Raw genomic sequence first — 13,137 nt, forward strand, 5'->3', positions numbered from 1 at the left:
CTATCTATCTATCTATCTATCTATCTATCTATCTATCTATCTATCTATCTATCTATCTATCTATCTATCTATCTATCTATCTATATATATATCTATCTAGAAATGTCTACACATTCATAGGTTTTTATGCGCAGCATTTGGGATTGATCTTTAAACTTACAGAACCTCTTAGTTTTAAAATATAGTTTCAAGAACCCATTTTTCTTACCAAATTCAAACCACATTAATTATCCGCAAGACAACGTTTAAACTATCTACTTTCATTATTTTATCACTACTAGAAAATATTTAACAATATACTTTAAATCTGAAATATTTGCAGAAAAATTATAAAACATTTGTATTTAAAAAAAAAACGTAATATTTCATACATTTCCGAATAGAAATATGTAATGCGTATTTTCATAAAAACAAATAAACAAAATAAATATTTAAAATAGAGTATTTAAATACAACACATACACCGTCATGATTCAATAATAACAATTAAATTATAACTTCAAGAGACAACCCACGTTTCATGTGCTACTTGTTTGAAACTAGAAAGCAAAATAAAAGCAGCAAAAAAAAGCGCCAAATAGTTTTATTCTAATATATAGATTATGTTAAATAAAATATATTTTATATTTGAGAAAATTAAATAAAACACTCTATAATAAGTTTTTATAAAGATAAAATAAACTATTATACAAATATAACACCGTTTCCAACTAGATTGAAAGTTTCTTAAAATGATTTAAAGAAACGTATAGAAAGAATTTTGTATTTTTTTTTGTTGAAATTTTGTAATGGAAATGGTGTATTTTACTTTTTTTGGTTGAATCTTTTGGTATTTTTATTATAAATAACAATAGACTTTTTTACAATAGTTGTTTTACCTCAAAAGGTATATTCTTGCAAAAGTTGTGTGTTTTTTTTTTGCCAATAGAAAAATAAAATTTTTCCATTTAAAAATTTTTGTTTTAATACTAAACGCCATTATTAAAATCAAAATTCTTTACCATTTCTATTTTTATGTAGAATATACATATGTATATAGAATAATAAAAAAATATTTAAATAAGAATGATAAAAATTTATATACAGGTCGAATTTACGATACCCTATACCAATATGAAGTAATTTTCTGCAATAGACCCTAATCATATTTCTTGAACTTCTTATTAAATAACTTTAAATATAAATTTCTAAACCTTAAGAGAGTAAACGAATTAAAATCGTTTTTTAAATCAATCTATAAAAAAAAAATTAACACATTACTTTTCTTTGTAAACAAATGTTTTTATGTCCATATAAACAAATGTTTTCATGTCCATATAAAAAACGATATTTACTAAAGTTATTTTTTATTATTTTAATATAGAAATATTTTTTTTAAACACAAATGACAATTGTAAGCATATAAATAGTTTATTTTAAATATTTCCTTTGTAGTTACAAAAGTACGAATAACAAATTAAAGTGATAGAGAGACAAAAAAAAAACCCCGAATGTCTAAAATAGTAATTAGAAAGTTTATGTTTTTGTTTTCGTTGTAAATTAATCATTTGTTGATTAACAACATATTTCAATGTTATTTTTTATTTATGTAATTTTAAATATTAAACGTTTTAGTCACTCTAAATTACAAATAAAAATTTTCTTTTAAATCACTTAACGCTTTAATGCAACATTGAAATTGTATAAGGCACGAGTCAATTGTTTGTTTTCTTTAAATGATAATTATTAACTATGTTTTCTTTTTTATTAATCACATGATTTTAACTGACATCTGTTTTTATTAAGCAAACATTTTCTGAACTTAAAATAAAGTTTATTTCATCTAATTTTGTTGTCTTGAAAGAAAGTGAAAATGTGAAATTCTTCTCTGTAACTAGAAGTGCTAGAGAGAAACGAATGAACATTTGAGTTCGGTTTTTTTATCTATCTATCTATCTATCTATCTATCTATCTATCTATCTATCTATCTATCTATCTATCTATCTATTTATCTATCTATCTATCTATCTATCTATCTATCTATCTATCTATCTATCTATCTATCTATCTATCTATCTATCTATCTATCTATCTATCTATCTATCTATCTATCTATCTGTCTATCTGTCTATCAGTCTATCTGTCTATCTGTCTATCTGTCTATCTGTCTATCTGTCTATCTGTCTATCTGTCTATCTGTCTATCTGTCTATCTATCTATCTATCTATCTATCTATCTATCTATCTATCTATCTATCTATCTATCTATCTATCTATCTATCTATCTATCTATCTATCTATCTATCTATCTATCTATCTATCTATCTATCTATCTATCTATCTATCTATCTATCTATCTCTATCTATCTATCTATCTATCTATCTATCTATCTATCTATCTATCTGTCTATCTGTCTATCTGTCTATCTGTCTATCTGTCTATCTGTCTATCTGTCTATATGTCTATCTGTCTATCTGTCTATCTATCTATCTATCTATCTATCTATCTATCTATCTATCTATCTATCTATCTATCTATCTATCTATCTATCTATCTATCTATCTAACTATCTAACTATCTATCTATCTATCTATCTATCTATCTATCTATCTATCTATCTATCTATCTATCTATCTATCTATCTATCTATTATATCTATCTATCTATCTATCTATCTATCTATCTATCTATCTATCTATCTATCATTATCTATCTATATATCTATCTATCTATCTATCTATCTATCTATCTATCTATCTATCTATATATCTATCTATCTATCTATCTATCTATCTATCTATCTATCTATCTATCTATCTATCTATCTATCTATCTATATATATCTATCTATCTATCTATCTATCTATCTATCTATCTATCTATCTATCTATATATCTATCTATCTATCTATCTATCTATCTATCTATCTATCTATCTATCTATCTATCTATCTATCTATCTATCTATCTCTATCTATCTATCTATCTATCTACCTACATATTCCTCTACTTTCATTCCAATCGCTTAAATCTTAAACATTTTTGAAATTACATCAAGATGTTCTTTTTTGATAACCTCTTTGAAATTCTTAGGCCTAGTCAAGCGTTCTAAAGAAAATGTAAGTTTAATTTCTTTTTTTACACAAGACTTCCTTCCTGTCATTCAGTACATCTACAATTCTTAAAAAAAAAATGCAGAACATTTTTACAGCATACTATTCAAGATACATACACATGTACATGAAGTTGTGTTTTGGTCAAATAACAAACTGCATATTTTCCAATACATACTTTTATGCCAGAAAATATTTAAACTATACAAAAAAAAAATCATACGATAACTAGTAAATTTTATTGCTTTGGCGTCAACATTACGAGTTTAAGAAATACCTTAAATAAATATTTGTATATATGTTAAAAAAAAAACCTCTTGTATTAGAAACCTTATATATTTGTTGAAGTTGTTATGTTACATTTGCCAAAATAAAAGGACATAAACACACATACATAAAGCAATTTTTCTTGGCAAAATTTTATATAAATTTTTACTTTTTTTCTCCCAGAAACAGATTTGTATGCAGCAGTAGCATTTAAATAGCGTCATAATGTCTTTCAAAATATGGGTTATTATAACATGTTCTTATTTTTTCCTCTCGTTTTTTATTATCTAATATTTTAGTTTTTAAGCATTCATATTAAAAAGATCATGCTTTAGTTACATATTTATCACAGTTTTTTTAGAAAATAAATATTTTCTTTAGGTTGAATGTATATATTTTACGTTTGAAAATCATCCTTGAAAAAAATATTTGCTGATTAAACAGTGTTCTTGAAAGGAAATTAAATTTTTTTTATTATTGTTAACCCATTTCGCTCCGGTGTTCGATTTTTCGAACAGTAAAAATGTATTTTTTTCAAAAAAATATTTATATATGAAAGAGGCAAAATTTCAGTAAAATTTTGATATGAGTGTTAAGTCTTATCTCTTAGCAAATAAAAAAAATATCCTACCCATGACCACCCCCCTCCCCCTCAATTATATGGGCAAATTTCTGCAACCCATATTTTTTGACACTTTTTAAATAAATTTTTAAGAATAATAAAAAAAATAAAATTAAAAAAATAATCATGAGGAATTATTGCCAATATATATAACTGTCCCATAAAAAATAAAAACTATGATTTGCATGCACATGCGTGACTTCACATATGTGTAAACTTGACTGTTCGAAATTTCGAACGCTGGCGCCTATCCTATAGTTACTGACTGACGATGACATTTTTCTTACTTTGTGTTATATTTTACAGGCATCAGCTGTGGAAAAGCAATTCTTTATTATATTTTTCTTTAATCACGTGGTTTTACATTCTATAATCAAACTTTTTAAGGAAAGGGTGAATATTTCATATATTATATAAAAGTTAATAGTGAATTTCGAGTTTTTTTGGTATTTGTTCGTTATTTTTTTATTGATTTGCATTTTGAATAGGTAAGTATGAGTACACGTACAAAGGTTTTGTCTATGAAGGAGTTGGATGAAATAATAGCCAATTGGAGTGATGATGACTGCGATATCAATTGTGTTAATATACTTCCGCCTGATCGAGTCGATGAATGTTCGGATGAAGAGACTATCAATGATGATGAAATAGCCTTAAACGTGGATCCAAATCCAATGAACGAAGTTGCCGGTTATGTTGAAATTGAAACTGAAAGAAATGAAATTGAAGACAGTGGCTATCCTGAATTTGAAGAAGGAACCCAACCTTCAACATCGAAGAAGCCTCGATTTGAATACAAGCCTCTCAGTTCTTTTGGAAAACCGAAACGGACAAAAAGAAATCAAAAGGAATTCCATTTTGACATTGCTCCAAATCCAGAAACATTGACTGGACTCAAAGAAAATATTTGCTCAAAATTGAGCAACCATTCTCCATTGCAATTGTTTCAATTATTTTACGATAACGAAGTCTTTGATCTTATTATTAAAGAAACAAATATTTATGCGGGACAAAATAATACCGACTTTCAATTGGATGAAGTGATGCTTAAACGGTTTATTGGTATTTTACTCTTATCAGGTTATCACACTCTGCCATCTGTTCCTGATTATTGGTCTTCAAAGCCATCATTGGGGATCCCAATGGTAAAACAGACCATGAGTCGATCAACTTTTTTGCATATAAAATCATTTATACATTTTGCCAACAATAATAATTTAGATAATTCTGATAAAATGGCTAAGGTATGTATATTAACAAATACTGAAAGTACTGAATTTATATTTGTATTTTCTCAGCTACGACCTTTATTCGATATTCTAAATCGAAAATTTCTTCAATTTGGTGTTTGGGATGAAAAGTTATCCATAGATGAACAAATGGTTCCATATTTTGGAAGACACAGTTGTAAAATGTTTATTAGAGGCAAACCAATTCGATTTGGTTATAAATTTTGGTGTCTGTGCTCTTCTTCAGGTAATACGTCTTTCATATTCTGGTGATAATTTTATTTTTATAAATATATTATTTTCTTTATTTACAGGTTATTTATATTCTTTTATACCATACTGTGGATCCGCTGACCAATATAACAATGTTGTTGGATTGGGAGCTGATGTGGTTATGCGTTTGCTTTCGAATGTAGAATATCCTATGCGACATGAAGTTTATTTTGACAACTTCTTCACATCATACCATTTGCTTTGTTTGTTATCTGATAAAGGGTTTTGCGCTTCGGGAACCGTTCGCTCCAATCGACTGGCTGGTGGTTCTGATAAATTAAAAACCGGTAAAAATTTACCAAGGGGTAATTATGATTATACATTTGATACCACACAAAAAATATTGCTATGTAGATGGCAGGACAACAAAGAGGTCACAATGGCAACAAATTTCGATCAAATCTTGCCCTTGCACAATGTACAACGTTGGAAAAAAAATCGACATCCAAAAAGAACCCAGAAGCTGGTAAATACGTTATATATGGACAGCCAACTATGTTACACAATTACAACAAGGGCATGGGGGGTGTGGATTTGCACGACAATGCAATCCAGAACTATCGAGTCAATATACGTGGAAAGAAATGGTATTGGCCTTTGTGGTGTACTACTTTGAATTCGGCAGTTGTGAATGCTTGGAAATTGCATTGCTTGATTGCAAAACACAAAAATGAGAAGCCTATGAGTCAAAAAGAATTCAAAATCTTTGTGACAGAAGCTCTTCTTTTGACTGAAATGAAAGAAACTACCGATGATGATGATATAGACGATAAGGAATATCGACCACATAATCTTCCAAAAATTGAGGGAAAACACGTTATAATCAGAAATCCTGAGGGAAAACATCGTCGCTGCCAATTGAAGGGTTGTGGTAAGCCAACAATTTACATGTGCGAAAAATGCAATGTTCATTTGCATACAAAATGTTTCAAGTTAAAACATGAATAATAATAATAAAAAAAATCAAAAAAACAGCAAATAAATCCAAATGTTTTACTTGCGTACAAAGTTGGTATATAGGATAAGCGCCACTGTTCGAAATTTCGAACAGGCTTTTCTGGGAAAACGAAAATTCGGAAAATTTTTTTGACAAGATTTTTGCAATCAGCGGGCCCTAAATGCCCTAAAAAAGTACTTTTTCAAAAATCTGAAATAAAAATTTAAGCTTGGTACGAAATGGGTTAAGAAGATGAGGAGTGTATAATTACAATGAAAATTTTAATAACTTATTTCATAAAGATTAGTGTTTAAAGTTTTTATTATAGTAGATATTGATTTTATATTTTGTATATTTTAAGTAGAAATATCTATCTAAAGTGTGTAATTGTAAATAGCTTCCCTCAAGATTAGAGAAAAGCTTCGTTAATAGTTATTGACGTAGTCGAGGTATGCCTTCACTGTCTATGAGGGTCTATGAGAGATCTGGTGGTGTTGACACAGATAATTTTGTCTAGAATCTATTCCTAATTTTAAACAACAATTTTGGCAACAATTTTACATTTGATTAAAATTTCACAGAGAGAGTTTCTTGAAATTTTGGGCAGGAAAATTGATTTGCTTTTCCGTAAAATATTAAACTTTGTAATTAATATTTTTCTACGATAACAATGAAGGACAAATAATGTCACATAAGTATCAATATATCATTAAATTAAAAAAAATAATAATAATAACAAAAATCAAACAAGATAAGAAATATGACTTTGCTGATAAAACGTATATAACAATTAAGTTATTTATGAGAAATATTCAATAAAAAATCTAAAAGAAGTATAATAAAAAAAGAAACAAATTCAAATTAACAATTATTTAAACATAAATTTTCTTTATAAGCTTTGCTAATCAAGAGAAGTGTGCGAAATTTGAAAGAAATCAAAAAAATTACACTTTTTCCGAAAAAAAAACTTTTTTCAATTTTTCCACCTAATAGCAAAATATTCTTTAATTATCAGGCCATAATTTATGTCGATAAATCAATAATACCCAGTACAAAAATAAGTGCATTTTTTGTTTGCGATAAAACTTAAAACATAAAATATAGAAAGTATAATTTATTTTCACACTCACCTGACATTTACGCCCCAACATACGAAAGACAGCCTCATTTTCATCTGGTGTCAGCAGTGAACTAGATGCATTAAGTTTTGGCCGCATGGTAGGAGGTGCTGACTGACCTCCTTCCTGTGGTGGTCGCATATTTCTGCTCATTTGAGCTTAATTTCTAATTATATTATATTTGTGGTTTTATTTTTTTTTTTGTATATTTATTTTAAATAAACGTTTTAAATTGTGTTTTTTTAATACAATAATTTATATGTGATTTATTTTATAAATCATGTACTACACACTCGCTCACTCACTCACTTCAAAACGTTTTATAACGTTGACAACGTTTATTGTTGTTATGTTTTCAAAACTAATTTTGAAAATATAAAAAAAGAGAGAATATGAAAATAAATTTATTAAGAACATTATTAAATTAAGTATAAAATAAATAAAACAATTGCTTTGAGGTGCGGTTACGATTTATTTTCATTAGACAATAATGTTGGTAATTTATAAAACAATTTGATGGAATAGTTAGATGGATGATGCATGTGTGATATAATCATGTTGATTAGACCAAACAGATAAGGATATGAATAAATACATTGTAAATAATATTGCAAAATATTCAAATTTACTATAATATACTAGACATATACTAAACAGAAGTCGAAATTAGTTGTTAAACTAAAAAGTTGGCTTATCCATGAACTTCTATACAGACTAATCTATAGATCGGGGAAATTTGGGAAATTATCAAAATCGAATCGATATACTAATATATATAGAGTCCGGTCAATAGGCTAGTCCACTGATGAGACATTACTGTAATTGATGGACTAGTATAAAGACTAGACATATACTAAACAAAAGAATAATCCATATGTTTATCAAACGGCTAATCCATAGGTCAGATCAGTGAAATGTGGAAAAGTGTGAAAATCGAATGTCTAGTAAATAAACAAGACCCTGGAGTAATCAATAGACTAGTCTCAAGTACAGTATAGGCCTGTCCCTATCTATCTATCTATCTATCTATCTATCTATCTATCTATCTATCTATCTATCTATCTATCTATCTATCTATCTATCTATCTATCTATATATCTATCTATCTATCTATCTATCTATCTATCTATCTATCTATCTATCTATCTATCTATCTATCTATCTATCTATCTATCTATCTATCTATCAATCTTTCTTTCTATCTATCTATCTATCTATCTATCTATCTATCTATCTATCTATCTATCTATCTATCTATCTATCTATCTATCTATCTATCTATCTATCTATCTATCTATCTATCTATCTATCTATCTATCTATCTATCTATCTATCTATATATCTATCTGTCTTGTCTAGTTCATAAGCTATTCAATACCGTCAGAATATGCAGAATCGAGGAATCAAATTGTATCCAAAATTGAAAATAAAGACAAGGAAACACGTACAGAACTAATAAAAGAAATTAACAAAGATTAGACTGAGTATATGCTAAGTCTTTTAGAGAAACATATATTAAACTAGGGGTTTTTCATAGTGTCTTATATTAATGCCATCATCTAAGTGGAGTCTGTTATGAAGTTTTGTTTTTTTAACTATTTTAAGGATTCAGTATGGTCTTTTCAATATTTAATCCAAGAAAACTTTCTTCATAGACACATTTTGTTATTTTGCCAAAAGAAATGTAAATTTATATTTAACAAATGAAAACTTAATGAGTCATGCTTTTTGAGATATTGTAGGTATTTAGTTTCGCAAACCAGGTCATCAATGATTACAAAACTAAAAACAAACCGTTAATGGTAATATGAATTTTCATCAGATTGGCCACACTTAAACGGAAAACTTTAGAGATAAAGCTGAGTTTTAAATTTTAATGAATGAAACTGGCATTGCACATATAATAATAAATAATACAACAACAAAAATACTATAAATAAACAGTAGTTCTTGACGAAAAAAACAACAGCTAAGGGAAACGGCAGCAATATGTAATAATAAATAAATTTATGTTGATGACAATAATCAGCAATAACTTTAGTAACAACTTAATATGTTGTACAAGCAGGGCGGTGTTATTATTAAACAATAAATGACTGACTGACTGACCGACCAACAGACTTACTAAAGCAGCTGTTGAGTCACCCAAACAATCAGCAAAACAAATACAAACATAGCCACAGACACAATAATAGCAAAAACAAAATATATATTAAATAAAATACTTTTGGAATAAGAAAAAAAAAGCACCAAGTGTCCCCAACTTAATTGCAATAGGTATTCGCTGTTGTTGTTGTTTTTTTGGATTTGTTGCCATAAATTGATAACGCTAAAGATATGATAACGAAAAAAAAATACAATTTTCACAAATATGTATCACAATAAAGCAAATAATTTGTTAATCACAGCCTTATTTGACAGCACCTGCTGTATGTTTTTTTTAAGGGGTTCCAAATGTTACGACGACCATGTAATACCAACACAACAGCACTAGCAACTAGAGTGGGGGGTAAAAACAAACAGAAATCTCGACTTAAAAAAGAAACACACACAAAATATATATGAAAAAATAGAAACACAAATTTAAAAAAAAAATGATTTCAAGGTGACAATACAATATTTGGAATTCTCTCACACACACAGCAAGCAACCAACCAACCAAACCGTAAATTTTTTAATGAATAATTTAATTGATTTTTTGCGATTTTTTTTTTCAAATCACTACTTCTTAATGTTTAATGCAATTTTAGGATTTTTTTTATCTTGTACTTTTTGTCACAAACTTCTTCGATTCTTTGCAAAAGACTTGTTTATTTTTCTGTGGTCGATTATAATAATTCGATTAATTTTTCTTTTCTTCGTCGTATGCGTTTTTGTTTTCGTGTTTATTTCAATTTCTTTTTTGCCTATTATTTATGTTGTATTAGCCACCGATTGCAGTTTGTTTCATTTTAAAATGTTTAATTTAATTTAATAAATTATGTATAATAATTTTTTGCAAATAAAATATATTTTTACTTGTTTTAGTTTTTTTTCACTAACAGACGAGAGGAGGCGAGCAAATGAAACGACATCGAACTAAAAAGCAAAAAAAAAAAACATTTCTCACCACTTGACAGCTTCTATAAAAAATACACGAAGGCAGAGTTGTATTCAAAAGTAGTAGAGCATTTTAGCTGGGTTTATACAGTAACGGCGGGATGATATAGAAAATTAAACGTATATAAAAATTAAATGAAATATTAATATAAAATAAAATATTAAACGAATCTATAATAAACGTTTATATTTACAACAAAAATTCGAAATTTATAAAGAGTAGATTGATTTCTTTTTCACTTTTTTTAATCCAAAATTTAAAATTTTTACAATTTTACGTTTTAATCTTCTTTACAACATTTTAGATAATGAGATGTACTGCGCTTCTTATTACTACAACAACCCCCTCAAAAAGCATTTCTATGCTCAACTGGCTTCCAGTTTACCCTCTAGCCAAACAATTGCCTAAAGCCACAATGGGAAGTTTAAATTTAAGTAGCAAGTTTAAATATTTCGTGGATCACGCTAAGATCACGGTTTTTCTGCAGAAATGCTTGATTCGGAACTGCATTTCGAAACCGTCAAATAATTGCTTGCGTGTATATATAGACGTATTCAGGACGACGAAAGGAGCTGGAAGTTTAATATTCATTGAGGAATTTGGTATAAACATCTCTTTCCAGCTCATTCTATTCCATTATGATTGTAGTATCTTTCAAACTGTATAATCAGCGAAAGAGAGGGCATCGAATTGTCTAAAGTACTATCGAATATCAAATAGAGATATCAGAATTTATACCGATAGTCAAACAGCTTTTAAATCCCTAATTTGTCCATGAATGCCACATGTCTCTCAACGAGAGAGCGATGCATTCGAATATCAACCTAATTTGGGTCAAGGGCTCCTGTGTCCCTATTTCGTATATTTCGTATCAAAAAAATATTGTTGACACTTTGGACTAAAAATAGATTAGTTCTGTCGTCATGGTTGTGTGAACACACATGCTCAATAGCTAGAGTGCCGTGGACCCATATAGATCCATGCTGGTCTAAATATATCATTAGTCTTCAAAGATCACAAATAAGCAAGCTGGCCACTCTAAATTCGGAAACCATGCTCGGCGCATTGGTCTTCATTGACTTCTGTAGGAACTGTAAAAATTAGGAATAAGAGGAGACTATATCTCATTTTCTATGACAACCCAAACTAACTAATACTCTTGAATAAAGGAAAAATACGTTTTAGAAATGTTTTTAAAAGAAAGGTGTCTTTTAAATAATTTTTTTGAGGATTGCAGCCAATGCCCTTCCGCATCGCGTCAAAACTATTTTTGAACCTTTTGGTGAATTTTAAAGAATAAAAATTCATTACAAGTTGTTTTATATCAACTTTCTTTCATGACCATTGGAAAATGTCCATCCTGAGATTATGCTTTGTTTCTTAGTTTTTCTTGCAAAAGAATGCTGCTTTGCCAACTATAAACCAGTGTTACCAACATTAACTTAGGCTATACATTTAGTGCTTTAAAGTATTAACAAAGTAAGTAAATTTTGTTGGGGCAATTTTCAATAGTTTGAAATCACTTTAATTAAAATGTATTTTTTTAACATTCTTGGCAGTGTTCATTACATTTAAACTCTACCATTTTAAATTTTATTCACCTTAGAGGTTATTTCACCACAAAAACTTTAGGGTGGCAATACTATTAAAAGTCAAACTAAACCGTTATAATTAATATAAACAAAACAAAAATTAAGTTTAACTCATGTTGTAATCATGATAAATAAACATAAACTTTGATGTAATACTCTCGAATAATTAATTAATGCATAATAGTTAAAATTAATTAATTTAAATCGTTTAAGTTGCAATACATATTTGAATTCTTTCTTCTCTCAAAATCATTAACAAGTTTAAAGTCAGCTTATAATTAAGTAGTTTAATTAATATAAAAAAATTATAAGAGACAAAAACTTGCCAGCATACAATTTAATATGTAAATCTTAAAATAGTTTATATATGTTGGAGTTTTATTTGGCTTTTAAATAGCACCTGCATTTATGATTTAACGAAATTGTCTATCACGATATAGAAAAAAAAAACGAAACTAAAGCTCTTGTCCAAATACTATTTGGTACTTGAAGCGTTTTTTAAACAAAATACGTACATACATACATATGAATGTATATGCATGTTAAAAATATTTAAAATTTTTCAATTCCAATTAAAGCCAACATGTAAACTGGTTTTGTGTCTTATTTCTTTATCGAAATTTTTTAAAATTTAAATTTTATATTGAATTTTGAAAAGATTAATTCAAGTTCGAAAATGAGCTACTTATAGAAAAAAATTTTCTGTTTTCAAAAGTTTTTTATAGAAAAAATTCTTCTTTTAGTTATTTTATACAAAGAATGTTTTCTTTAGTTTTTTTTTAATAATATTCATTTTTTGGACATTATCTATCTATCTATCTATCTATCTATCTATCTATCTATCTATCTATCTATCTATCTATCTATCTATCTATCTATCTATCTATCTATCTATCTATCTATCTATC

The 13,137-nt window shown here is 27.7% G+C and overlaps 2 protein-coding genes across 2 annotated transcripts in view; both read left to right on the forward strand.

Annotated features, from left to right (window-relative positions):
* The window catches only part of LOC124419807 (wiskott-Aldrich syndrome protein-like), a 4,565-nt gene extending 1,100 nt beyond the window's left edge, over positions 1 to 3,465 (forward strand). Inside the window, exons 4-5 of the mRNA XM_046950497.1 lie at positions 3,072 to 3,097; positions 3,418 to 3,465. Of these exons, the coding sequence (XP_046806453.1) occupies positions 3,072 to 3,097; positions 3,418 to 3,465 (74 nt within the window). The remainder of the gene's footprint in view (positions 1 to 3,071; positions 3,098 to 3,417) is intronic.
* Positions 3,466 to 4,278: 813 nt separating this feature from the next.
* LOC111686869 (piggyBac transposable element-derived protein 3-like) lies at positions 4,279 to 6,430 on the forward strand. The gene is made up of 5 exons (XM_046950498.1): positions 4,279 to 4,373; positions 4,469 to 5,224; positions 5,279 to 5,456; positions 5,524 to 5,645; positions 5,837 to 6,430. Exons 2-5 carry the CDS (start codon positions 4,475 to 4,477, stop codon positions 6,428 to 6,430), a joined length of 1,644 nt encoding a protein of 547 aa, XP_046806454.1. The 5' UTR covers positions 4,279 to 4,373; positions 4,469 to 4,474.
* Positions 6,431 to 13,137: the final 6,707 nt, after the last annotated feature.

This window comes from Lucilia cuprina, chromosome 4, assembly GCF_022045245.1.
Source record: "Lucilia cuprina isolate Lc7/37 chromosome 4, ASM2204524v1, whole genome shotgun sequence".
Classification (NCBI taxonomy): Eukaryota; Metazoa; Arthropoda; class Insecta; order Diptera; family Calliphoridae; genus Lucilia; species Lucilia cuprina.